This window comes from Nerophis lumbriciformis, linkage group LG38 (genome assembly GCF_033978685.3).
Source record: "Nerophis lumbriciformis linkage group LG38, RoL_Nlum_v2.1, whole genome shotgun sequence".
Lineage (NCBI taxonomy): Eukaryota > Metazoa > Chordata > Actinopteri > Syngnathiformes > Syngnathidae > Nerophis > Nerophis lumbriciformis.
Genome location: NC_084585.2, coordinates 24,159,996 through 24,187,844, shown reverse-complemented (window position 1 = coordinate 24,187,844; position 27,849 = coordinate 24,159,996). Strand labels below are relative to the sequence as shown.

Here is a 27,849-nt window from a genome sequence, read left to right as displayed (position 1 = left end):
CCAGGGGGTGAACAAGGGGATGGGTCAAATGCAGAGGACAAATGTCTCCACACTTAGTGTGTGTGTGTGACAATCATTGGGACTTTAACTTTTTTTGGCATTTTGTAAATTTCATGCAATAATTGTTCAGTCATATAAGGAATATTATTGCTAGAAGCAGTTTTGTTTTTGGTCATTCATCATTTCTGTAATTTTTGCTTCAGCCATCTGTACTATTTCAGAAGGAGTGAGTATAGTCCTCATGTCCACCACAAAGGACAGTAGAGAAATAGCTCTTGCTTAGATTTAGGAAAAAAATATGACATGTAACCAAAACCACCCATCCAACAATAAAACAAAGTGAAAAATATCTGTACCAACACTGGTATTTACTTATATTATTTTCTCAGTGCAAACACACTTACGCACTCAGAATACCAAGTGTGTGAGTCTGAGACCCTGTCAGTACAGGTAAGAGCACTTACCATCCAGCCATTTTCTACGGCTTGTCCCTCTCTGGGGGGAAAGGAGCCTATATCAGCTGCATTCGGGCGGAAGGCGGTGTGCACTCTGGACAAGTCGCCAGCCAATCGCAGTGCACTTACCAAATGGGCACTAGACAGGGGCGTAACTTTTTCCTCATGGTGTGACATGTGCGCATGCGCAGTGTTGTGACCGCGCAGTTCCTTTCTGCTCCGGACGTTTGAAAGCTGGCACGGCGAGAGGAGCACCAGCGTGCTTGTGCCTTGTACATCTCTATCTCAAGTCTGACACGCACGGTAAGATTCTCCCCACGCATGTAGTCAGCGGAACGTCTAAAACATAAACCAGTTCAATAATTAGCTTTTCTGTTTTTTTGTACATGTAACTTTATCTCGACATAAGTAAGTTCGTGCTAACGCTAGCTAGCTCGACTTCAAGCTAAAGGGTCTATTTACAGGCACTGACGTTCCATGCCGCTTAAGGGGTTTAGTCGCGATCGTCTCACGGCACAATTTAACATTCTGGTCGCCTCGCAGAGAAGACTAGTCACTGGTTAAGCTTGGCGAACGTAGACGTCAAAGTAATCTGGAGTCGGTGGGGCCAGCTGAGAGGCTCCAACAGTGTAGCATGTGATGCTAACTTAGCTGCTAGCAAGCTAACATCAAGGAATGGGTGATTAGTAGTTAAGTGGCAGGACTCATTAAGGGAGTGCAACGTTTACTTCAGTTGGTGTATTATATCAAACCGAATTGGCGACATTGAAGAGATTTAGCTATGTGCTCATGGCGAAGCTAAAATCTCCACGTAAATCGTTGCTCAATTTTAAATTGAATCAATCAAAGTTTTATTTATATAGCCCTAAATCACGAGTGTCTCAAAGGGCTGCACAAGCCACAACGGCATCCTCGGCTCAGATCCCACATCAGGGCAAGAAAAAACCTCAACCCAATGGGATACAATGAAAATTCCACCCCCTCGCCCCCCCAATACTTTTTCAATAACATGGTCACTACTGCCTAGTTTCTCTTGTTATAGTCTTGTTTTTACTGTTATATTTCTATTCTTATTGTTGCTTTTTATTTGTATTCTTGTTGTAATACTTTTCTATTTTATTTCCATTTAAACCTCCATTATTTACTTTTTACTTTTTAAATTCGATCTCAATTCTGTTCACTGCTGCTGGAATTTTAATTTTCCTGAGGGAACTCTCCTGAAGGAATCAATAAAGTACTATCTATCTATCTATCTATCTAGAGTATCAGAATCGTGCAAAAACTCCAAACAGCAACAGTCTTCAATTTACTGAAAATATAAACTTAAACAGGCTAACAAATCCATAACCTTTGGGCCATGTCCACACGAACACGGAGAGTTTAAAAAACACATATTTGGGGTTAAAACGATCTCCATCTACACAAGTGTAGTTTCAAAACTGTCTCTGTCTACACACAAACGCATACACTTGCTGTCATGCACATTTTGTCCAATCAGAAGCCTGAAAAAAATCAGCAATAGCTGACTTGGTGGCATTACACCTCCTGTTATGTTTATTTTGGTATTTTAACGTAAAATGACACATACTTTATCTTTAAAACCAGCCTGCACGTACACAGAGCCCTGGGAACATTATTAAAGAGTGAATGCTGCTGAAACCCAACACTCATAGAATTATAACGTGTTCAACAACATGGTGATGTATTACATGTGCAGTGAAGTGTACATTATTTCTAAAATCGGCACACATTAACGAGCCAAGGAGACCATTTTGCATGTTTAAGTGCACATGTAAAGCACACAGACATGCGTGTGCCGCTGCAAAACTCTTGTGGAATTATAAAGCATGTAATCATGGCTATAGTGATATAGTACATGTGTAATGAAGTGTATATTGTCTTCAACATCAGCACACACTACAAGGAGGACCCTACATTGTTTTTTTTGTTGCTTGGTCAAATTTTACGCGCGTACACGGTCCCGCCCGGCTCCATCTACAAGAATGGAAGCAACACACGTAAGTTGACTTCATGATTTGTCGTTAAACAAGGACTAAAAACATAAGATAATGTTGCACCTTTCTTATGACACAGAGCAAAAAGTCTTTCTTGTCAAAGTTGTTCCATCAGTTGGAGGTTCGACAGCGATCGTATCCAAAACAGCTGACTCATTAGCGCCGGCAGGAGTGTCGCAAAGCTCATTTTGATGTGTCTTTTATTAATGTTGAGTGAAAAGAGCAGCATGTTTATGTTCAAACATACAATAAGTCCTCTTGTACTGTGTTTAAAGCCAGCAAGGCAGTGTTGTTGAGCTTGGAAATGACAGCGCACAACCGTGACGTCATCATAAGTCTACGTTTGTGCCGTATACACGCATACGCTCAGCGGAGAGTTTTGGAACGACGCTTTGGCCAGCGTTTGTAAATGTCTGCGTTTTTAAAGACAAAAGCGTGGACAAGAGACCTAAACGCAGAGATAAGTATGCATTTATTAAGTATCTGCGTTCGTGTGGAAATGGCCTAAAGGGGAACTGCACGTTTTAGGAATTTTGCTCATCATTCACAACAGAAGACAAAAGACAAGAACACATGTTTTTTTTGTTATGCATTCTAACTCGTTGGAAGAAGTGTCAAAAGATGGAGCTAACTGTTTTAATGACATTCAGACTTTACTTAAATCAGTAAAGAAGCAGTATCTCCTCATCCGGAAAAAACTACACCGGAAATGTGTCCCGTGAAAAACCGTCCGACCAGAACTCTAATAACTAAAGTTCCTTGGGTGGATAATGTAAACTCTCTACGAAGGTATGTTTTAGAGATTTCATGGTGCGTTTACTGACAGACATAAGAACTTTACACTAATTTATTTTAGAAATGGCACTAAATCATTTACTACTAAAACATTTTAATCGATTATTGAGCGCTGTGTGTAATGTTCTGTATTTTCAATGGAACATTTAAAATGTCGGTGTTGTTAACTTCAGACTTATCTCTTATGTTTGACTCCCATCTACTGGTCACACTTATCATTACACCATGCACCAAATAAAATAGTGTAGCGTCCCGAAGAGTTAGTACTGCAGGGAATTCTGGGTATTTGCTCTGTAGTGTTTATGTTCTGTTGCGGTGAAAATATTCTCCCGAAATGTGTTTGTCATTGTTTTTTAGTGTGGTTTCACAATATAGCACATATTTATGACAGTGTTGGCGTTGTTTCTACGGCCACCTTTAGTGTGACATGTATGGCTGTTGACTAAGAATGCCCTTCATTCACTCGTACATGGGGTGTTCAAAATCAATATGATCATTAAAATTGATTATGATTATACAAAGTGACAGCTTTTCTTGTTAAGACCATATGCATACTTGCCAACCCTCCCGAATTTTCCGGGAGACTCCCGAATTTCAGTGCCTCTCCCGAAAATCTCCCGGGACAACCATTCTCCCGAATTTCTCCCGATTTCCAGCCGAAATATAGTGTTCTGTGGTTACTTTTTGGTTGGCCAATGGTTTAAAAAGTAACCACATAACACTATAATGTTCTGTGGTTACTTTTTGGTTGGCCAACGGTTTACGTTGTATTGCACCCTGACGGCAAGTGTGGGAGTTGGTTCTGAAGTATGAAGTAAAGAGACGTAACTTCATCAACTCGCCTGGTTATTGACTCCAACCCAGAATATTACACTGCACATACCTATGCTCCTTCAAAGGCTGTGCTACTGGCTGCAAAGCATTGCACTTTCAAATACAACAATGAGTAGAGAGGAGTGTTATGTGTGTATATGTGTAAATAAATGAACACTGAAATTGAAGTATTTATTTTATTTATATGTATGTATATATATATAATAACATACATATTTTATATATAGCTGAAAGTCAAGTATATATATATATATATATATATATATATATATACCGGTGTATATATATATATATATATATATATATATATATATATATATATATAAGAAATACTTGAATTTAAGTGAATTGTAGCTATAAATATACTCCTCCCCCTTAACCGCGCCCCCCAAATCTCCCGAATTTGGATGTCTCAAAGTTGGCAAGTATGGTCATTTGGCACACTATCGAGTTTTGATTTAAGTGCGCCTTATCGTCCGGAAAAGCTGGTAATTAAATAATCACTTACTGTTCAATGTCTGCTTTCACTAGGATGCTGACTGATGGGATGGTCATATAATCCTGTTTATTTGAAAAATGTATCAAAATTCCACACAAAAGTAAAAAAAAAAAGTCTTTGTCCTATGCAGCAGTCAAGCGTCTACAGGTATCACTTAAACATCACAGATGACCAACTTCTCGGTTTATGAGTACAACCTTTTATTATCCAGGTCAGATGCATGATTCATCATCTAGAATTAACTTTCATCAACTCAGAAGCGATCGAGATGCAACAGCTCAGTATGTTAACACTGCAGCTGCACAAGCTCGTTAGCTCTCTGTAACATGGCGCGGCTTGAAATAGATTGTCTCCGTAAGCGCTTATGATAACAATATTGCTAATCCTTGGTTAATATTCAGTTCACAATAAGTAATTTAGAGGCAAAATGGATTACTCAGTTAGCTGTATTGCTTGCCACCTACAAGAGCTGACCGATTATTACCAATTAGAATGCAAAAAAAAAGTTAATGTGTGTTTGTCTTACCTAGGTATTGTGAATGATAGGCAACATTTAGAAAACAAGTGCAGTGCCCCTTTAAATCACAGGTGTCAGACTCAAGGGTCGGTGGCTGCATCTGGCCCGCCACACTAGAAAGCCTAGAAATAATGTCAGCCAATAAAGCAGTCTTTCTTATGAAATGTTTTCGTTCTTTCAATTTTGACAGAAAAATTGCATGTTCTGTATGCAATCGCATGTCTTTTAACTTTAATGTGATCTTAACATGCAACTGTATGAACTTGTATTCCAAAATTATTTTGTTAAATGCAAAAAAAAAACCTAAATATGTACTTATTGCCCTGACTAAGATTTAAATCAATGGATTTGTATGTGAAATAATTATAATCAAATACACGGGCAGTTGTGAAATAATATCAGAGGCGATATTCATAATATAGTTACTGTTACAACCCCCCTCTGAGGGCAGCAAAAACTATGATGTGGCCCTCAATGAAAAAGTGTTTGACACCCGGCCTTGAATAATCCTAATCTGCTAGCTAGCTAGTAGGGATGTAACAGTAAGCGTTCCCACTCATATCGAACGATTGTGCTCTAGGCGCCATTTTACACGACAAAACAGCTAGGAACTTGGAAAAGCAAGGAAGTCTACAACTTCTGTGTGTGTGACTGGTTCAAGGAAACTGGTATCAAGACTCTCGGATAAACATGCATTGTTTTTGCTCGGGTAAGGTTGCATTTCATGATTTAACTAAGCGGCCACGGCCATGTCTGTTGATGTTGCATGCGCCGTTTACGAGTTGCATGTTTTTCCCCGTCTTTATCAAAATATAGCTATAGATGTCAACATTGTGTATGTGCTGAAAACTTCATTTATGATTGTTGCCTTTCATAAAAGTTAAACTCTTTTAGATTTTCTTTTATTTAGACACGCCGAGGTGGTGCTTTTCGAAACACTCGTAGCAAACATGTTTAAGAAATACAACTAATATCAAGATAATAATAGGAAATAATAAACATTAAAAGTATATCAAACAACCCTTATAACAAATGATTGCATATTGTTTTAATGTGTGGCACCTTGATGTTGATTGACAGTCTAAAACAGGGGTGTCAGAATCATTTTAGCTGAGGGGCCGCATTGAGGAAAATCTATTTCCACCCTGGCCGGACTGATAAAATCATGGCATAATTAAAAAATAAAGACAACTTCAAAATCGTTTTTGTTTGTTTTACTTTGACCAAAAATAGAACAAGCACATTATAAAAATGTACATATTACAACTAATCCTCTTGGCAAAACACTTTAAGTTAGTTGAAAATTCTGAGGAAAAATTGGTGCAGTTTCAAAAACACAATTAACTTAGATTTTTCTCAGTGTTTTTACAAAGCCATTAAACTTTAAGCTCTTCCTGTTCAGCATTCTCTTGTTGGCAGTTCACCGTTAAAGACGTGTTTGGAAAAGGAATCGGGTGTTTCCTCAAACTGCCACATTGGTAAAATACACAACTACCACAACACATTCATTTATCATCATTTAAATATTACAATTATAATATAATCAAAAAGGGACAAGCGGTAGAAAATGGATGGATGGACAATTGTCAGAAAATGACACCATAATAGCCGAAATAAAGGTAACATGACTACAAACTTAATGTGAACATGCTAGATTTCAGCATAAAATAAAATGGAACAAACAAATGTAGAAACACACATTCTTACAATAGAGTTCAGTGTGCACATTATGCCGTTAACCAATTGTGAGCATTGCATGAAACGCTTAACTACAAAGATGATAGTAAAGTTGACTTTACATCTTACCGCTTTGTTATTTTATCTGCTGAGTGGATAATTTACAATTAAAGAAAGTATTGTGTGTCGCTACAGCATTAGTCTGCCGACAGCCACAACAGGTGCAGCTGATTGCTTGCACCTGTGCTGAGTGGAGTAGTGGCAGCCAACCCAGATGGTGCTTAAAGTCAGCTGACACGTCATCTTAAACTGTGTGAAGTGAGTTACACCTGAATTGCTATTGCGACATCCAGTGAACACATTTAGAACAGCAGTTTCTTTCATTAAAAAATTGCAGCTAATTTTTCTACTAGCTAACTCAATTTGCGGGCCACAGGCCGGATTAAACCTGTTTGCGGGCCTGATACGACCCTTCGGCCGTACGTTTGATACCCCGGTCTAAAAAGTAACATGTCTTCCTTCAATTGTTACTTCTGCAGTTTTATGCATTTTAATGTATAAAATATAAACATTCCAAATTGAATCGCAATTTTGGAGAGCAAAGTCACAATTATGTTTTTTCCTCAAAATTTTGCAGCTCTTGTTTAGAACGACCACTCAGTTGTTACAGATCACAGCTTGTAGGTTCAATATGCACAATTTAATATCTTAGTTGCTCAGACAGTAATGTGTTTTCATAAGTTTAGATAGGGGTATGTCGTTTCCTAACGGGAAAAGATGTTAATGTTTCTTGTTTTCATGTAAGCATTTAAGCTAGCAAAATTACGCCGGTCCGTGTGTGAGTTTATCAAAATGCAGTTATCATTCATGTTGTTTCCCTAATTTTTATTTTAAAACAGTAATACTAACCTATAGGAGTTTTACTGTGGTTATCATTATTACCGTTTATCTTTGCATCCCTACACCTAATGCGTTCGCTCTTTTGGTGCTAACTCCCTTGTGGCCTTCTCACTCTTCGTAGCAAACATGGAGCTGAATGATGGTAACCTACAAACCCTCACAGAGTTCCTCAGGAAAACGCTGGACCCAGACCCAACTGTCAGACGTCCAGGTAACAAAACCTAGCATATCTGATACTATATTGCATGAATTATCCTCCTCTGTGAACATTTCAGTGGTGGCTTATGACGCCTGCTTTGTGTTGTGCTCTATTTATAGCTGAGAAGTTCCTTGAGTCAGTGGAAGGGAACCAAAACTACCCCTTACTGCTTCTCACATTGCTAGAAAAGTCCCAAGACAATGTAATCCGTGTGTGTGCTGCAGTCACGTTCAAAAACTACATAAAAAGAAACTGGCGCATTGTGAGTCTTTTTTTTTCTTTTCAATCTGCTTTTTGAAAGGTCAAGTAATTTAAGGGCCAAATCTGCACTTTAGCTTGAACTGTGTTGTAAATTATTTTCCTAAAGGTTGAAGATGAGCCTAACAAAATTTCTGATCAAGACAGAACAACAGTCAAAGCAAACATCGTTAATCTGATGCTAAGCAGTCCGGAGCAAATTCAAAAACAGGTAAACTATCTTGAGTTTCATCTGTTCATCACTTATTTTGAAAATCTGCTGCTTCCTTCTCCCTTTCAGTTGAGCGATGCCATCAGCATTATCGGAAGGGAAGACTTCCCTCAGAAGTGGCCTGACCTTCTAACAGAGATGGTGACGCGGTTTAGGAGCGGAGACTTTCATATTATCAATGGAGTGCTACGTACAGCACATTCTCTCTTCAAGAGGTACAGCTCCTATAACTTGTATTCCGACAGGTGACTTCTTCCCGAAAGTGAAAACCAGTGGTGGTCGACCAAGCTAAGATGGCTGTTGTACAGCAAGCAGTGTGCAAACTGAGTACAAAATAGGCTTAAATCTTCCTGCAATATGCAGATATGAGCAAAAAATTTAACTATACAATGGAACAGATCCCTATACTTAAAAAAAAAAAAAAAAAAAAAAAAAAAGAAGATTTGTACAGTTGCGTTCCCAGACATATCGAATAATTGTAATCCAGATGCCATATTCTACAAGACAAAACAGATGAAAACTTGGAAAAGCATGGAGGTCTACAATTTATTTGTGTGTAACTGGGTCAAGGAAACTGGTATCAATGATGTCTTCCGGTTAAATTAGCATTGTTTTTTCATTGCGTTTCATGATTTAACTTCACGTCTAAACTGCCATGTTTGTTGCTGTTGCACGTGCCCTTTACGAGCAGCGTGCTTTTCCCCGTCTTTATCAAAATATAACTATAGATGTCAACATTGTGTATGTGCTGAAAGCTTCATTTATGATTGTTGTCTTTGGTAATAGCTTAACTCTTAAGGTTTTGCTCACATTTGCTTTAATTTATTTAGACACGCCGAGTTGGTGCTTTTTAAAACACTCGTAGCAAAGGTGTTTAAAAATACAAATAATATCAAGATAATTCTTAAATGGGAAATGACTGGTAAACGTTAAAAGTATATCAAACAAACCTTTAACGAAGTGATCACGGCAAACTCAGACATTATTCGACTCTGCCACCTTAGGACTGGAGTGTGAGCTGCGTTGATCTGTTAAAGGCTCATGAATTTGCATACACGTTGCACGGCCCATTAACAGTTTCTTTTATAATAATATTTTTATGATCATGAGAAGCCAAAATCAAAATTCAATTACCGGTAATTGTCCAGCCCTAGTTAGTTTAGAAGTTAACATTTACAGTACACCAAAACACCTGGCAACACAAGTGAGGAGCAAGATAATAGTCTTGCTTACAAGCATGGTACTGAGGAGCTGCGGTTCACTTCTGGGGAAACAGTCATAGGGCTTTATGAAATCGGCAAATAAACTACGTTTCTTACAATTATCATCTCCGGAGAACGAGGACTAGCTTAACATGCTATACTACACACCGTCGGAAAATATGCTAACCGCAAGCCAGAGCTCTTGAATGCAAACAAATGTGGACAGATCGATACAAATATCGACACTAACAATACCAAGTAAATCATTGTTGATACTACAGTGGCTAGATTGATTTTTTTTTTTTAATATCATAATGTATTTTGTCGTTATTGTTTACACACTCTGGAAATAAGTCCATGGACACAGGAGGACTTTAAAGAGAAACTGCACTTTTTTTTGAAATTTTGCCTATTCACAATCATTATGAAAGATATGACGACGGATGTATTTATTTTTTATCTGAAAATTAAATAAACGTAAATAAAAGTCCGCTTACAGTGTAGCCAATGGGAGTTCCACTATTCCTCCCATAAAATCCGATAAAAAAATATTCAAAAAGCACTAACAATACTCCGTTTACATTACATGACTTGAATATTAACCAAGTATTGTTCATATTTTTGTTATAAACGCTAACACAGACAAACTATTTATAGCGGCGACGTAATCACTTCCGTGTGTCCCTACGTTTACGTCATCAAGTGGTCTGCTGTTCCTCACTTCCTTGCACCCCGTTCTTTTGTGAGGATTATGAGACATTTTTTATTTAAATGGGAACATATAAACATCTTAGTAGTCGGCATCCTAATAACAGACATTGGTAAGTGATGTTTTATTATTTTTGTTGGCTCTCAAAGTCTTCTGTGAGTAATAATCAGTTTTGAAGGAAAAAAAAAAGCAAGCGTGATACGTTTTTAAAATTAATGCGCCGCCTATGCATAAAATGGTCAATGTACGTAAATATTAAATGTTATTATAAATGTGCTCTTTACTACATTACATATATACCGGTACTTGTATCATGTGTATAAAACCCTAATGGAGGTGTTGGATGTTTTTTAGGGGCTCCATAGGCAGAATTGAACGGCTCCCTCCATTGTAAGCGGACTTTTGGTCAAATGTATATTTAATATTTAGAATCCATTTTTTAAAAATCCATCCACCGTCATGGCAATGACGGTGGATGGATAATGTTTGTGTACGACAGACAAAATTAAAAAAGTGCAGTTCCTCTTTAATTGAAAACCAAAGATTCCAATCAGTGCCAATAGTAGGACATTATTAAAAAATGAATTGATATTGTTACTTTGCCATTCTGTGTTTTTGTTTGATGTAATTGTGATCAAAAATTGAATAATTCAATGATCTTGAACATGTTAAGTATCTGTATTGACATCGACATGGCCAATACTGCCCCTGTTACTACGGTACTTGATTTTGGATTGATACCCAAATTTGTAGTATCGCCCAAAACTAATGTTAAATATCCAAACAGTATAATAAGTGTTTAATACATTTTAAAGAAAGTGTAAATAGAACCAAGTTACAACCGAAAGTAACCAGTATTTTAACAGTATATAGAATTAATTGGTAATAGTTTTGAGAAAATAAGTCCTGTCTTGCATCGGGGGTCTCGTCCAAAACAACACAAGCAGATTAGATGTCTTGCAGGTGTGTGGGTTGTCCTGGCTAGCATTAGCTTTGTAGTTTCAGTGCTGTACGGTCGGAGAGAATATTGAATAACATATCAATGATAGAAGTGACAAACTTGCCATTCAAATATTACCCCGTTTGTTGACAAGAACATACAGCCATGGAAGCACATTTAATCTATTTATCAAGCAGAGGTAACACAAACCAGTGAAAGATTCTAAAGTGCTGCTGTCAGAGCTGACAAACTGCAGCTGCGAGCCTGCTAAGCTAACAAAAAACGCTCAAACTCAGATTACTGACGTCACTAGGCAACAGGCACTGCTTTTTTAAAAGGCACATGCACACACTGAAACTTACCTAAACTGCATTATGCCAGATATTAGATGTTTATTTTTTAAATAATTAATTTCCCTCGTAATTAATTACATTTATTAAAGAGTAATCCCGTTAGTAATTCAATTACATTTTTGTTAAAGTAACGAGTAACTATAATTAATGACTTTTTAAAGGTAATTTTCAGAACAGCCTGCCACACAGCATCATGAAGCAGTTGGCAAGTTGGTGTTCCTGGTTAACATTTTTGTGTGTATGTCCTATAATAATGTTTACCTATTAAAACACCATTGTTAAAGGTCAATTATTTCCATGTTGCTACTGACCTTCAAACATGTCCTCTTAAACCAGATAACATTATTTCACATTTTGTTCTTTTGTGTTTTTGTCATCTGAAGAATTGAGTATAGCTAAATGTGTTTTAAAGAAGATTGGAGATAAGGATGGGCGGTATGGCCTTTTATTAATATCTTGATATTTTTAGGCCATGTCACGATACATGAGATATATCTCGATATTTTGCCCTAGCCTTGAATTAACACTTGATGCATATAGTCACACCAGTATGATGATTCTATGTGTCTACATTAAAACATTCTTGTTCATACTGCATTAATATATGCTAATTTTAAACTTTCATGCAGAGAGGGAAATCACAACTAAGTCAATTTACCAAAACGGTATTTATTGAACAGTTATTAAGCAGTGGCACAGACATTCATGTAATTTCAAAACAGAAAGTGCAAGATTGTCAGAGACATTTTAAAACAAGCTATTAGTGCACTTTTGTGCATGATGTCGCTAAGGTGCCATATCAAAACAGTTAAAAACAAATAAAGTGCACTTTTGTGCATGATGTCACACAAGATATTTCAATAACTGTCAAAAAAAAATTAGCTGCCTAATAGGAAATCAAATAGTGTATGTCCTTCACTATGTGGTAGGTTACTGCGGACGTTATCTCCTTCTGTTGTTGACTATTTTTTCATACGGTGTTTATGTGGAAATGGAAGACGCAAGGCTCAATTAGGTCAGTGCTGGTTGCTTGGGCATTTTGTTGGGTGTGGCACCGGCCGAGATATTTACATGCGGTGTTTCAAGCACTCTTCATTCTCAAGCGGGTGACTTTTCAAATGATGCTACAAATTAACAATGCTGCTACTTTTTGTAGCAACGCTTTTGCTGCATACTTTACATATTACGGTTGTCTGTTCAACATCTTTCCGCTTAAAGCCAAAATTACCGCCAGACGATGGACCCCGTGCTGTTTTTCTTGGGAATTAATTCTTCTTCCTTCATTTGTTACCAGATTCGCACCTTCTCTTTCTCGTATTACCACTTGCACGGCTCCGATTGCACCACCTGCCACTGCTAACTTTACCTATGCCACTACCTCTCTGCTCCGCAAGGGCGTATGACGTTGCAGGTGCGACAGTATGCAAGGTGCGCTTGTTTTATGTCTCTGTGAGAAGGAGAGACAAGAAAGAGAGAGGAAAGCCTGTACTGTAATGCCCGCAGCTAAAAGTATCTGCGTGAGAACGTATACTCGAATACTCATGGTATAGTCATTTTCTACATCGCACAGACACCCGTGATATATATCGAGTATATTCGATATATCGCTCAGCCCTAATTGGAGATTATATTTGACTTTTCTTATATTATTTTTAAGGCTTTTTCCTTTTCCTTATTTGAAAACACCTCTCAAGTTGGGATCCTATTATGCAAAACCTACTTTTCTTACTTGTTGGTACCTGTTTTTGTGTATTTGGCATCCTCATTAGTCCCCAAAAATTTAAATCAAGGCATGGTGGATATATTTTGTTACGTCAACGAATATTTCCAATTATGGGTTAGTTTATGGGCCAAACTATATTGGGATATGAGTTTAGATCCATATCGTCCAGCTCTACACTAGCGACAGTGCTAGCACAGTTTAGGGATGTTCTCTGTTTAATTTAGCGTTACAGTAGGCCTTATTATGGCATTATGTCTATATGAATGAGGGCATATGTACCATTGTTTGAGTGTTAATAATGAAATTGTGATATTGGGTGTACCCCACCTTCTGCCCGAATGCAACTGGGATAGTCTCCAGCACCCCCCGCGACCCCAAAAGGGACAAGCGGTAGAAAATGGATGGATGGAAGACATTTCATATTGCTACAAAAATGTTTCTGTGCTACTAATTTCTTTCATTTAGTAGCACGAGTGCTACTAGTGAAGAAGCTAAGCGTACAGCACTGAGTTTATTTGCAGACATAGCCCGTGTTTCACGTGGCTTTTGGACGTTGATTTATTTGGGAGTGGGCTGTTTAGTATTTCGTAGACGAATGAGCAGTCCCGTACACTTGATTTGCCCATTAAAATATTCTTTCTCGTCAAGATGACCATGTTTACAATTTCCTTGATATTCCATATTTAACAATAGATTTGTTTTTATTGGCCAATTCCGCAATTCCATAAATGTACTGTTATGTACTGGTTTGTGTACAACAATGTAAAATAACTTGTTTAACACATTGTTTGTATATGTGGAATTTTTTATTTTCTTTTGTTTTCATGCTACACTCAACTTGTCTTTTTTGTCTTCGACCACTGCAGGTATCGACATGAATTTAAGTCAAATGAGCTTTGGTTGGAGATCAAACTCGTTCTGGAAACATTTGCTTTACCTCTGACAGAGTTGTTCAAGGTTTGTCATGATGAAATCATAATCTTCCCCATTTCTTGGAATATCCAAAAGGCGAACACAACTCCCGACTTTAAAATGTGTGCGTTATTTCAAGATCGTAAAAATGTCTTAGACATTCATAAAGGCAGGAGTTGTACGGATTTTTGCTTCTTCAGGAATTCCAGGTAATTGGAAAGGTGGCCGACTGGGCGTCTACCTTATTGTTTCATTCCTGGCAAACCATACTCATTTGTTTCCTTTTTAGCAAATTGTGCACATTTATGGTGCAAGTGGTATGTATAGCCCGTTTGTCGACCGTCTGACTGACGTAGACACAAGCTATTGTCAAAGTAACCGAAACTAGCCCTTGCTTTGCATATTAACTTTGGACTTGGGGCGAGAATGGAGGATAATGAAGGATTTTAAGATTAGAGTCATGCCTTGCTTATCGCTGTTAATTTGTTCCGTAAATGACCACGAAGAAGGCAACATTAGTTATAAATCAAATATGTTCATAGCTAGAGCATAAAAAACCTGTTTATGACCTTCTAAATCCGTTTTTCAACATAATGAGAGTCCTCTAAGACATGAAATAACACCCCTTAATTGTCCATACTCTTTTAATCCAATACACAGTAATATTGCTGCTTGAGGCTGAGCCGATCAGTGGCCACAGTACTGAACAGCGTGCTCTGATTGGTTTGGTCTCCTTTAGTGACTAATACTACTGTAGTTGTAAAGAAGGGATAATGGTTCCTTTAGAGCTGGGATACGATGGACAGATTCAAGCCAGAGAATCATTTAATCATCTTTATTGCTGGAAGGAGGGTAGCAATTTAATCGTCAAGGCACACAAAGCTGGCTGCCACCATTGATTGCAAACGGGCTATTCTGACAAAGACGTGCTCGAAGGGGGAAATTACGTCACAGATTGAATTACCAAATTAAAGGCACAGAAACATTACAGAACTAGGTAACTGCACACAATAGGCTTTTGTACAGTAGTATTGATGTTGTTTATTTAGCCATTTTATGTTTGAAAATGTTTAATCTAAGACCAAAATTGTAGTATTTATTAAAAACAAATCCACCTCAATCCCTAATGTGGTGAAGCTGCATTATTTGAAGCGCAATGTGGCAAGGGACAACTTAAGTTATTTGTTGACATGGTTTTCGTCCATTTATGCATATTTTTATTGTTATTCTTATGTTTTGATATGCCTAATATCCGAGCACGCTTCATCAAGTCATGCTCACAGACTTGGGGCCTGGTGCAGGATCCAGAGTAGTTATCCTCTACAAGAGGGGAGATGCCCAAACAACAGTCGAGTTGCTGTCGATTCAATGCCCTGAGAATACAATGACCTGGATGAATGAGAATATTCAAATCAAATAAAATTGTGTGTAGTTTGTTAGGTAGAATCCAGGTTAATAGTGCCATGCTTTTACACAAAGCTTACTTTGCACTAAACAGGAAGTTACAACCTTGCGTGTATGGCAGAATTGACAAATCATTTTTTAAGTAAACAAACCCATTTTTCATAGAAATTATCCGGTTGGTTCTCATATTTCATGTCGGTGTCAACTTAATATGCCATTTATGGTGGGCCAAAACTTAACAAGTTGTTTACAGAAATGGTCCCGATTTAAGCAAGTTGTGCTGTAGTCACCTTCCTTGTTTGCTTGCAGGCCACCATTGAGTTGTGTCAGACTCATGGCACTGACGTCAATGCCTTGAAGGTCCTCTTCTCTTCGCTCACACTCATCTCCAAACTTTTCTACAGTCTTAACTTTCAGGTATGTTGAAATAATTACACAAGCTTTGTTATCATAAATAATGGGCTTCATTGTTTTTTCTGCATTATTTTTTAGGACCTTCCTGAGTTTTTTGAAGATAACATGGAGACCTGGATGACCAATTTTCACGCGCTTCTCACTTTGGATAATAAACTTTTACAAACGGATGTAAGTGTTTTATACTTTTGACGCCAACACTGGCTTTCCCATGCATGAAGATGAAAAAGTGTTGTTTGGGGCGGCGTGGCTCGTTTGGTAGAGCGGCCGTACCAGAAACTTGAGGGTTTCGGGTTTGATCCTCGCTTCCGCCATCTTGGTCACTGCCATTGTGTCCTTGGAAAAGACACTTAACCCACCTGCTCCCACTGCCACACACCCTGGTTTAAAATGTAGCTTAAAGATGTAGATAATGGATTTCACTCTGTAAAGCGCTTTCAGTCTCTATAGAAAAAGCGCTATACAAGTATAATTTACTTCTCTTCACGTTTGTGTCAACTCTTAGGATGAGGAAGAAGCAGGACTTCTGGAGCTCCTCAAGTCGCAGATCTGTGACAACGCTGCTCTCTATGCTCAGAAGTATGACGAAGAGTTCCAGCCGTATCTTCCTCGTTTTGTCACCGCCATTTGGAACCTCTTAGTTTCTACCGGCCAGGAAGTTAAATACGACTTGGTAGGCCTACTACTGAAGGGAAGATCCTGGTTGGAATTTGAAATTTCCCCTTTTACCTGACATTTTGCTTTGTTTTGCTGCAGCTGGTGAGCAATGCCATCCAGTTTTTGGCATCGGTCTGCGAAAGGCCACACTACAAAAATCTATTTGAGGATCAAAATACATTAACTAGCATTTGTGAGAAGGTCATTGTGCCCAATATGGAGTTTAGAAGTAAGCGATTCCTTTTTTTTTTCTTCATGAAAAATTTCAAAAATATATACCGTATTTTTCTGAGTATAAGTCGCTCCGGAGTATAAGTCGCACTAGCCGAAAATGCATAATAAAGAAGGAAAAAAACATATATAAGTCGCACCGGCATATAAGTCGCATTTTTTGGGGAAATGTATTTGATAAAACCCAACACCAAGAATAGACATTTGAAAGGCAATTTAAAATAAATAAAGAATAGTGAACAACAGGCTGAATAAGTGTACGTATTCAGTACAGGGCGGTATAGCTCGGTTGGGAGAGTGGCCGTGCCAGCAACTTGAGGGTTCCAGGTTCGATCCCAGCGTCTGCCATCCGAGTCACTGCCGTTGTGTCCTTGGGCAAGACACTTTACCCACCTGCTCCCACTGCCACCCACACTGGTTTAAATGTAACTTAGATATTGGGTTTCACTATGTAAAGCGCTTTGAGTCACTAGAGAAAAGCGCTATATAAATATAATTCACAATTCACTTCACTACGTTACGGTATATGACGTATAAATAACCAACTGAGAACGTGCCTGGTATGTTAACGTAACATATTATGGTAAGAGTCATTCAAATAACTATAACATATAGAACATACTATACGTTTACCAAACAATCTGTCACTCCTAATTGCTAAATCCCATGAAATCTTATACGTCTAATCTCTTACGTGAATGAGCTAAATAATATCATTTGATATTTTACGGTAATGTGTTAATAATTTCACACATAAGTCGCTCCTGAGTATGTCGCACCCCTGGCCAAACTATGAAAAAAAACTGCGACTTATAGTCCGAAAAATACGGTATTTTAAGTTTTTTATTTAATTATTATTATTAAATGTTGCCTGTATTTGTGGCCTTCTTTTGAAGTGACTGATGCTTAAATGCAAATGTACTCTTTTGTAACTTTGACCAGCTTTTGTATTTTTACCCTATTAGGTGCTGATGAGGAGGCCTTTGAGGACAACTCTGAAGAATACATTCGGCGGGACCTTGAAGGCTCCGGTAGGCATTCATTTTTGCAATATGTGGTCAAATTGGGCTTTATGATTCTGGGGGAAATATGAACAACGTTGCCATTCTCTGGCACAATTTTTGTCACATGGTTGCTCACACGTGGCCATAAATGCATTACACTTCTTACTGTTATTATATTTATCATTATTGTGAGACACTTCATTGTTTGGCCGTATTATGCAAAACTAACTTTTCTTATTTGTTGGCACCTGTTTTGGTGTATTTGGGATCCCCATAAGTCCTGAAAATGTGAAATAGAATCATGGAGGCGTGGTGGACACAATTTATAAAACAATCTTGCTTTTTTCGAAACTTGTTCCAAATGAGCTTTTTGCCTGCGGTATGTCAGCGGATAATTCTATATATGGTAGAGGAATACCGTTAGTTTTGCGAGAGTCTGCCATTTTAACCAGTTGAAGTCCGACATTGAAGTCAATAAGTTCCTTCTTTTTCTCAATCAATCAAATTTCCTTTGTATAGCCCTTAATCACGGGCGCCTTGAAGGGCTTCACAAACCCACTGCCACATCCCCTGTTATAAACGCACATCCGGGCAAGGGAAAAAAAAAAAACCCAGGTGGAGAAACAGATGAAACCTTGAGAAGGGATTGCAGATGTCGGGACCCTACAATGGATGTCAAGTGGGTACAGTTGTTGAATTGTTAAATAAATTAGTTGTTAAATTTATAGAAAAAGTGGGAGTCCAGTCTATCGGGAAACCAGCAAATAGTCATGGGGGGAGTGTATCTTCTTCCCACCTCAGCCAGTCAGCTACGCAGAGATGTCTACAGATGTGCATAGAAGTGTGGTCCTTCTCGGGTCTCAATTAGCATCAGCTAGCATCTCCTCCAGAATGGTACCTCTCCAGAGATTAACCATTGCCACCCGGTATCCTCTCCAGGCAGCAGAAGGGGGACAGAGCAGAAAAGCGGCAGATCAACTGGTTCAAAAATGGGGCTATTAAAAGGCTAGAGTATATAAATTAGTTTTAAGGCGGGACTTGAATGTTTCTACTGAGGTAGCATCTAACTTGCTGGTAAGGCATTCCCCAGCTTGAATAGAAAACGTTCTAGAGCCTGCAGACTATTTGGGCTCTGGGAATCACTAACAAGTCGGCGTTCTTGAAACGTAGATGGAATGTAGGGTACTATAGAATCAGCAAGAAGGTGCTAAACTGTTCAGTATTTTGTACGTAAGTAATACAACCTTTAAGTCGCATCTTATGTGCCCCGGGAACCAGAGAAACTAAGCCAGCATAGGCATAATTGGATCAAACTTTCTTGTTTTAGCCAAAAGTCTTGCAGACTCATTTTGTAACAACTGCAATAATTTAATGCTGGACATGGGGAGACCCGAAAATAATACGCTCCAGTAATCAAGATGAGACGTAAAAAAACACATGTATAATGATCTAGGTGTCACTGGTGGATAAAATGGGACGAATTTTAGCGATATTATATTATATTGCTTCCTGTTTGTTAAATAGCTTCTTACCCAGTTCAAGACCAACAGTCTGATTCCATACCGTTCTTATGGCTTGAAAATAAGGTTGTTGTTTTTAATTGAAAACAAATTAATGTAATATAGTGTAGCCTCCAGAAGAAATTACACTAAGTCTGACACAATTTTTAACATTTATTACCAATCTTACAATAACAAACAACATAATTCCAACAAGTTTTACCTCCTGTACAAGTGAGTCCGCGTTTCCCCCGACACATAACACTTTCTTTTTCTCCGACAATCACCTTTTAGGCTTGGATGGTGTGTTTGTAAACATGGGTAAAACTGACATCAAATCCAAACCACACGAACATAAAACATTAACATTAGCGTCGTTACACAGTATGAACTGATATACAGTTGCAAGAAAAAGTATGTGAACCCTTTGGGATTACTTGGATTTCTGCAGAAATTGGTCATAACATGTGTTTTGAGCTTCATCAAAGCCACAACAATAGACAAACACAGTCTGCTTGAACTAATACTGCACAACAAATTACAGCTTTTCATCTTTTTACTGAACACGTCATGTAAACATTCACAATGCAGGGTGGAAAAAGTATGTCAACCCCTAGGCTAATGACTTCTCCAAGAGCTGATTTCTAGCCAGGGTCAGACAACATGGAGTCTAATCAATGTGACGAGATCATATGTGTTGGTTAAAGCTGCCTGCCCTATAAAAAACACACACCTGTGATAAGTGTGCTGTTCTCACAAAGCATAATGTGAACCATGCCTCACACTAAAGAGCTCACAGAAGATCTACGATCAAGAATTGTTAACTTGCATAAAGCTGGAAAGGGTTACAAAAGTATCTCTGAAAGCCTTGATGTCCATGTGTCCATGGTAAGACAGACTGTCTACAAATGGAGAAAGTTCAGCACTGTTGCTACTCTCCCTAGGCGTGGTCGACCTGTAAAGATGACTGTGAGAGCACAGTGCAGAATGCTCAATGAGGTGAAAGTGTGTCAGCTAAAGACTTACAGAAATCTCTGGAACATGCTGACATTATTGTTGACGAATCTGCAATATGTAAAATATTGAACAAGAATTTAGTTCCTGGGAGGACACCACAAACGAAACCACCGCTGTCTAAAAAACTTTGCTGCACGCTTGAAATTTGCAAAAGAGCACCTGGATGTTCCACAGCAGTACTGGCAATATATTCTGTGGACAGATGAAACCAAAATTGAGTCGTTTGGAAGGAACACACAACGCTATGTGTGGAGGAAAAAAGGCACAGCACACCAACATCAAATCCTCAACACAACTAAGTCTGGACCCCCTCCCCAATTGTCCAGTCATGTTATTAAAACTTGAAAATGATCTGTCTGAGGTACACTTATAAATGCCAAAAAATCATATTTACCTGCGATTGATCATGATTAATTTTGAGTTAACTATAAACAAACTGAGTTTAATCGAGTTTAAATATTTTAATCGTTTGACAGCCCTGATACATCTGCATCCAAGTAGTTTGATTTTAAAATACGATAGAGCATTGTGCCAATTCTAACCCTCCTCTCATCTTTCCTCAGATATCGACACTCGTCGCAGGGCGGCGTGTGACTTGGTACGAGGTCTTTGTAAGTTCTTTGAAGGTCCAGTTACAGCAATCTTCTCCGGATATGTCAACTCCATGCTGGCGGAGTACGCAAAGAACCCTGGAGTGAACTGGAAGCACAAAGATGCCGCCATTTATTTAGTCACCTCGCTGGCATCTAAAGCACAGACACAGAAGGTATTTGTGGTGTTTTTTGGATGGGAATTATTGAATTTATGCATTTGTAACTTGCTCTGTTTTTATTAGCATGGAATAACTCAAGCCAACGAGCTGGTGAATTTGACTGAGTTCTTTGTGAACCACATCCTTCCAGACCTAAAATCCTCTAACGGTAAGTTAAACACCATAATGAACTGTCTGCAAATACGGAAACTATTGGAACATACTGTGTGATGTGCACATTTATTGTTAATGCGGCTGTATACAAAATAGTCAAACTACAGCTTTCTATTGTTCTCAATAAAACATAAGCGCTAAATTAGGAATGAAAAATGCGAAAAAACAGAATACATTTAGACTCAGTGTCTTTTATCAGTAGTAATAAATAGACAATAAATCATTGTTTGGTGAGAATATGCTGAAAAAGTATTTTCTTTGTTTTGTTTAAGGCCTAAAAGTTTAGTATTTATCCTTAATCTATTATAGTATAGTAATGATGTATTACTGCAAATTGTATATTACTTTGACCATTTTCAAAAAATTACCAAATGCGAACAGTCTTAAACGTGTACTGTATATCAAGAATAGACATTTTGGATTGTCATTGCAGTTAATGAATTCCCAGTGTTGAAAGCAGACGCCATCAAGTATGTGATGATCTTTAGAAGCCAGGTATGCTTTAACGCTTGCTTTCTTCATAGCTGACAAAAAGTTGGATGAATATCTCAATGAAAACTTGCCTCCTCTTCAGCTTCCTAAGGAGCAACTGCTACAGGCTGTCCCTTTACTGATAACTCACCTGCAGGCAGAGAGTGCTGTGGAGCACACATATGCTGCTTATGCCTTGGAGAGGCTGTTTACCATGAGAGGCCCAAACAACACAACACTGTGAGAAAAATATCAAGTCTTATGCAGCTCAACTAATGTCATCTTTAATGTATGGCTAACATGTGATCATGTGTTATTATAACTGCTTGTTTCCCCAGCATCACCCCTGTAGAGATGGCACCTTTTACTGACTCACTGCTTGACAATCTGTTCAAGGCAATGGCACATCCTGGTTCATCAGAAAATGAATACATTATGAAAGGTTTGCTAGATTTTCCCCTCTAAAATACATAAACCAGTTAATTAACATTGCCTTTGCCTTTTAATTTTTTGAAGCCATCATGCGTAGCTGTTCGCTGCTCCAGGAAGCCATTGTTCCCTACATTCCCACACTAATTGATCAGCTCACTCAGAAGCTCCTTTTAGTTAGCAAGGTAACACACATTTACCTGCTGTTTTCTCTAAAGGAATGTGGAATACACTAAAGTCATCTTGTGTGTTATGTTTAGAACCCGAGCAAGCCCCACTTTAACCACTACCTGTTTGAGTCCTTGTGCCTGTCTGTCCGCATCACCTGCAAATCTAACCCCACCACCGTCGGCAGCTTCGAGGAAGCCCTCTTCCCGGTTTTCACAGAGATCCTCCAGAATGATGTCCAGGGTCAGTTTCTTCCACCAGTGACATGTTTTCAAATTGAAGCCCCACCTGTTTATCTTCACGCTTGTTCTGTTTTGCAGAGTTTCTCCCATACGCGTTCCAGGTGATGTCTCTTCTTCTGGAGATCCACTCCAACTCCATTCCCTCTTCCTACATGGCTTTATTCCCACACCTGCTGCAGCCTGTGCTGTGGGAACGCACAGGGAACATCCCCCCTCTGGTGCGCTTGCTTCAGGCATACCTGGAGAAGGGAGGAGCCACTATCGCCACATCTGCTGCTGATAAAATAGTACGTTATGGCATTTTTTGCATGCTGTTCAAGTCTGTTTCTGTGTGTATGTAGATGCCTGTTTTTAACTTGGGATATATTCTGAGACTACCTGTTAATTGTGAACAAACGCAAGTAATTGGGATGCCTTAGAGAAGTTTAATAAATCGTTTAATAAATCCTGGATTATGCTGCTGCTCCCCCTTTCTTCCTCCAAACTGTCCCGCTAGCTTGATGTTGATATTCTCTGATTTCTGAATAACATTTGCAATAAGGGGGGGGGGATCTCTATCATCATCAAAAGATGATCGATAGAACAGATTGGAAACCACAGTGTAGCCTTTAGTCTGGTCTTTAGGGTAGTGCAACAACCCCCTATTTTGCGTCTGTCCCTCTCTAATGCGGCTAGTGGTGGTAGATGTTCTTTCAATGCTGTGTCGACATAATCAACACTTCTTGCCTGTTGTAATTCCAGTGACAATTTTTAAGCATGTATTAACTTTAGTTCACCTTGTTAGGACTGGAACGATTAATTTGATTAGAAAAAAGCCTTTGCTCAATACTTCTATACCTTTGGCAGCAATTACAGCCTCAAGTCTTTATGAATATGACACCACAAGCTTGGCACACATATCTGTGGGCCATTTCGCCCGTTCCGCTTTGCCCATAACTCTTTGCAGCATCTCTCAAGCTCCATCAGATTGAATGGGAAGTGTTGGTTTTCATCCAGGATATCTCTGTACATTGTTGCATTCATCATAGTCTAGTCAGGGAGGTGACCAAGAACCCGATGGTCACTCTGTCCGAGCTACAGCATTCCTCTGTGGAGAGAGGAGAACCTTCCAGAATGACAACCATCTCTGCAGCAAACCACCAATCAGGCCTGTATGTTAGAGTGGCCAGACAGAAGCTGTTTCTTACTAAAAGGTTTGCTAAAATGCACCTGAAAGACTCACAGACCATGAGAAACAAAATTCTCTGGTCTGATGAGACAACGATTGAACTCTTTGCTGTGAATGCCAGGTATCATGTTTGGAGGTAAACCAGGCACCGTTCATCACCAGGCCAAGACCATCCCTAAAGTGAAGCATGGTGGTGGCAGCATTATGCTGTGGAAATGTTTTTCAGCGGCAAGAACTGGGAGACTAGTCAAGATGGGGGGAGAGATGAATGGAGCAATGTTACATAGGCATCCTGGGTGAAAACCAGTGCTTCTCATTTAACCTGATGGGGCTTGAGAGATGCTGCAAAGAGGAATGAGCAAAACTGCCCAAAGATAGGTGTGCCAAGCTTTTGGCATCATATTCAAAATACTTTGGGCTGTAATTGCTGCCTAAAGTGCATCAACAAATTGAGTAAATGCCGTGAATACTTGTGTACATGTGATTTTTTTAGTTTACTATTTTTAAAGTACAACTTTTCACATTGTCATTTTAGGGTATTTTATGTATAATTTTGAGGACAAAAATGTATTTATTCCATTTTGGAGTAAGGCTGTAACAAAACAAAATGTGGAAAAGTGAAGTACTGTGAATAAACGAGCTACTAGAGTTCACTTATATTAAAGTCGATAACAAGAGGAGCTGCATGTTTTGAGTTAATGAGGGTTCAAATCCAGTAACACATGTATTTTTCATTTTATTGGCATACCGACGATTTGAAAATGAAAATCTTTATTTTTACTAATTTTCCTGGTAAAGTTTCAATATTGTAAAATGCAAATGTTGACATGTATGGTATATTGCAATAAAGTTACAGCCTTCAATACTTTAAAAACATCTGAACAATTGTTAGTTTTGATAATTAGTACATTCAGTCTCCTAAGTCCTTGAGTTCAGATAATGTTGTGACAAGTCCGCGTATATTCATAAATTTACTCTCACCGATTACATTGAATGCGTCTTTCCTTCTCAGCCTGGATTGCTGGGTGTTTTCCAAAAGCTTATAGCCTCCAAGGCTAACGACCACCAAGGATTTTACCTGCTCAACAGCATCATCGAGCACATTCCCCCGTAAGTCACTTCTCTTCTCAGTATCTATGAATGTAGCAAGGTGACAGTGACTGACCTAAGTTATGACGCTCTTTCTCTTATGTTTTTACCAGAGAATCCCTCATTCAGTACAGAAAGCAGATCTTCATTTTGCTCTTCCAGAGGCTTCAAAGCTCTAAAACCACTAAGTTCATCAAGAGTGAGTGAAGTCTTAATCGCAATAATAGTTTCAGTGTGTTGTCACCTTGCATAATGGATTATAAATGTTTTCCTTTTGTGCTATGTACAGGTTTTTTGGTATTTGTCAACCTGTATTGTGTCAAGTACGGAGCTATTGCGCTCCAGGAGATTTTTGACAGCATCCAGCCTAAGTAAGTCACTAATGACACCACTTTTTACAGTGAATTTAGGCCATGGTTAGAACATGACAGCTTATGTTATTCACTTATATCATGGAAAAAGCAATCTTCTCCAAACAGGGGACAAATTGTCAACCATGATGTCCTCAGGAGGCTTTGTAAGGTGGATTGTATTTATATTCATAAGTGGCTCAGAGGCACTTCAGTTATTATTTATCTATGACTGCAGCCATCAAATGATTCTGATTGTGTGAAGTGGATACTGTATATAGGTATATATAGGTATATATGTGTATATATATATATGTATATATAGAGCCACGGACACAACGGCAATGACTAGGATGGCGGAAAGCGGGAATCGAACCTGGAACCCTCAAGTTCCTGGCACGGACTCTCTACCAACCGAGCCACACCGCCCACAAGGGCTCGTCAGATAAATATAATAGCTGAGTGTCAGAAGTGGGATTAGGAACCTGCGTTCACTAGATACACGTAAACATGACCTCCAGCTAATATATCTTGTTTGCTTTTGCAGGATGTTTGGTATGGTCTTGGAGAAAATCATTATTCCGGAGGTTCAAAAGGTGTCTGGAACAATTGAGAAAAAGATCTGTGCTATAGGCATCACAAAGATCCTCACTGAATGTCCAGCCATGATGGACACAGAGTACACTAAGCTCTGGTAAGCAATCAGCCCCACTTTTAAGTTTGTCAGAGCACATTTTAACAAAAAACTACAAGAGTAAAACCTGGTTAGGTCGCTTACTCAAGTCCCTATCCACCGTGTTCTTGTCACTAAAAAGTGCCCGCAGAATTCAACCATCATGCAGGATCGACCACTTCTTTCGACATAAGATTTGAGAGCCAGAGGTTTTGTTTCTATTAATAATGGGTCTGTTTATGTCAACATGAGTTCTGGTATCGTTAACTTCATTGTTATTGCTAAGCACCGTAAAACAACTCGACATAACTACTGTTCAGTTACACAGCATCAAAACATGCTCACAGGGACTTCCTGTTCAAAACAAAGGAAACTTCAAAATTAGAGGCGGTAATCTATGAGCACCTCACGATTGATTTGATTCTGATTCTTGGGGTGACTATTCGATTCAGACTTAAATCTCAATTCAACATGATTCTCGTAATATATTATTTGGTATATAAATTATAATAAAACCTTTTCAAAACAACTAACAGGTTACAAAAGATCCTCTTGGCTGCTGACGCACAACTTGTGTTGGCCTAAAAAACATATTTTTTAAATATATTTGCAAAAATCACAATGTTAATTTATCTAATCAAAGAAAATAGACTTCAACCCCAATCTCATCTTCACAGTACTAAGGGCAAATTATTGCAAAGCAACTGAGAAGAGCTACAAATACAATACTTATTAAATTGAATACTAAAAAAAGGAAAACCAAAAATGCATACATTTCTAAATAAAATGGAGAAATAAAAGATTCTCGAAAATAGCTATTCAAAATTTAAGCATGGCAGTATTATCTTGGATTAGTCTAAAGCAGGGGTGTTCAAACATTTTGACTTTAGTGGGCTCTGAACCGAGGATGTCGTTGTGGCTTGTGCAGCCCTTTGAGACACTTGTGATTTAGGGTTTAAGTCATAAGAACGTCCCAATCTCGCTCCAATTAGTTTTATAATCTGTGCTTAAAAACAACAAAGTAAATTATTTAGGATCTGTTGCTTCAGGACCCCACTGCTCCAGGCCCTCATTGGTCTATTTGAGCTGCCAGAAGATGACAGCGTCCCGGATGACGAGCATTTCATTGACATTGAAGACACGCCCGGCTATCAGACCGCTTTCTCACAACTGGCCTTTGCTGGAAAGAAGGAGCACGACCCTGTCGGGGATGCTGTTGGCAATCCCAAAATCCTCCTTGCCCAGTCCCTCCACAAGCTTTCTACAGCCTGTCCTGGAAGGGTATGTGGTATTTTTCAGCATGTGTCAAGAAAAGCATTGTATGATCTTTTTTTTTTTTTGGAGCAGGTTCCATCAATGCTGAGCACCAGTCTAAACGCTGAGGCCCTCCAGTTCCTGCAGACTTATTTACAAGGAGCCAATGTGCAACTGGTGTGAGTTCAAAAGGATTTTTACACTGTGGACTACAAGTTGAACCATAGAATCTCCACAGAGGTAATCATTTACAAATGTGGCTTTTCTCTGATGGTGGTGAGTAGTTTTTAAACATTTTAAAGACTACAAAGACCAAAAAGCTACTACAACATAAACCATGTTTTGATTTTTGAGGCAAAAGCTGGAGAAAAAAATCCCTAATTGTTTGAGTAGTTCTGATATTGATCACTTTTTCAACCGGAAAAAAACTTCACTGAACATCTAATTTTCAACTATATATATATTTTTTGATGGGTTGAATTTTCTTTTGCATGTTTTCTGGAGCTTTGTTCATGTCTAGTCTGTTTCAGCGCTGTCTTTCATGTGAATGAAAATAAAAAGATGCACTTGTATAGATTGCTTATGGCATCCACATCACTTCAGTCCATAATTCGGTCCTTTTCTTGGTCAGTCCAACCCACTCACCAATGTGAAT

General features: G+C 38.6%; 1 protein-coding gene across 1 annotated transcript; it reads left to right on the top strand.

Moving 5' to 3' along the window:
* The first annotated feature begins 615 nt into the window (after positions 1–615).
* Positions 616–27,771, top strand: cse1l (CSE1 chromosome segregation 1-like (yeast)). The gene is made up of 25 exons (XM_061932484.2): positions 616–758; positions 7,814–7,903; positions 8,011–8,153; positions 8,259–8,360; positions 8,430–8,575; positions 14,154–14,244; positions 15,913–16,020; positions 16,096–16,188; positions 16,523–16,690; positions 16,774–16,903; positions 17,871–17,936; positions 20,989–21,191; positions 21,261–21,345; positions 21,784–21,845; positions 21,925–22,061; positions 22,160–22,263; positions 22,338–22,435; positions 22,511–22,661; positions 22,739–22,947; positions 24,841–24,938; positions 25,031–25,116; positions 25,207–25,288; positions 25,815–25,961; positions 26,990–27,221; positions 27,288–27,771. The coding sequence occupies exons 2-25, from the start codon at positions 7,819–7,821 to the stop codon at positions 27,375–27,377; spliced, it is 2,916 nt and encodes a 971-aa protein (XP_061788468.1). The 5' UTR covers positions 616–758; positions 7,814–7,818; the 3' UTR covers positions 27,378–27,771.
* Positions 27,772–27,849: the final 78 nt, after the last annotated feature.

Excerpts from the sequence above, each read along its gene's own strand:
- cse1l (XM_061932484.2), top strand. The coding sequence starts at position 7,819 with ATGGAGCTGAATGATGGTAACCTACAAACCCTCACAGAGTTCCTCAGG. Across the intron at positions 8,154-8,258 it reads TAAAAAGAAACTGGCGCATT|GTTGAAGATGAGCCTAACAA; the intron begins GTGAGTCTTTTT and ends ATTTTCCTAAAG. Across the intron at positions 21,192-21,260 it reads CTAAAGCACAGACACAGAAG|CATGGAATAACTCAAGCCAA; the intron begins GTATTTGTGGTG and ends TGTTTTTATTAG.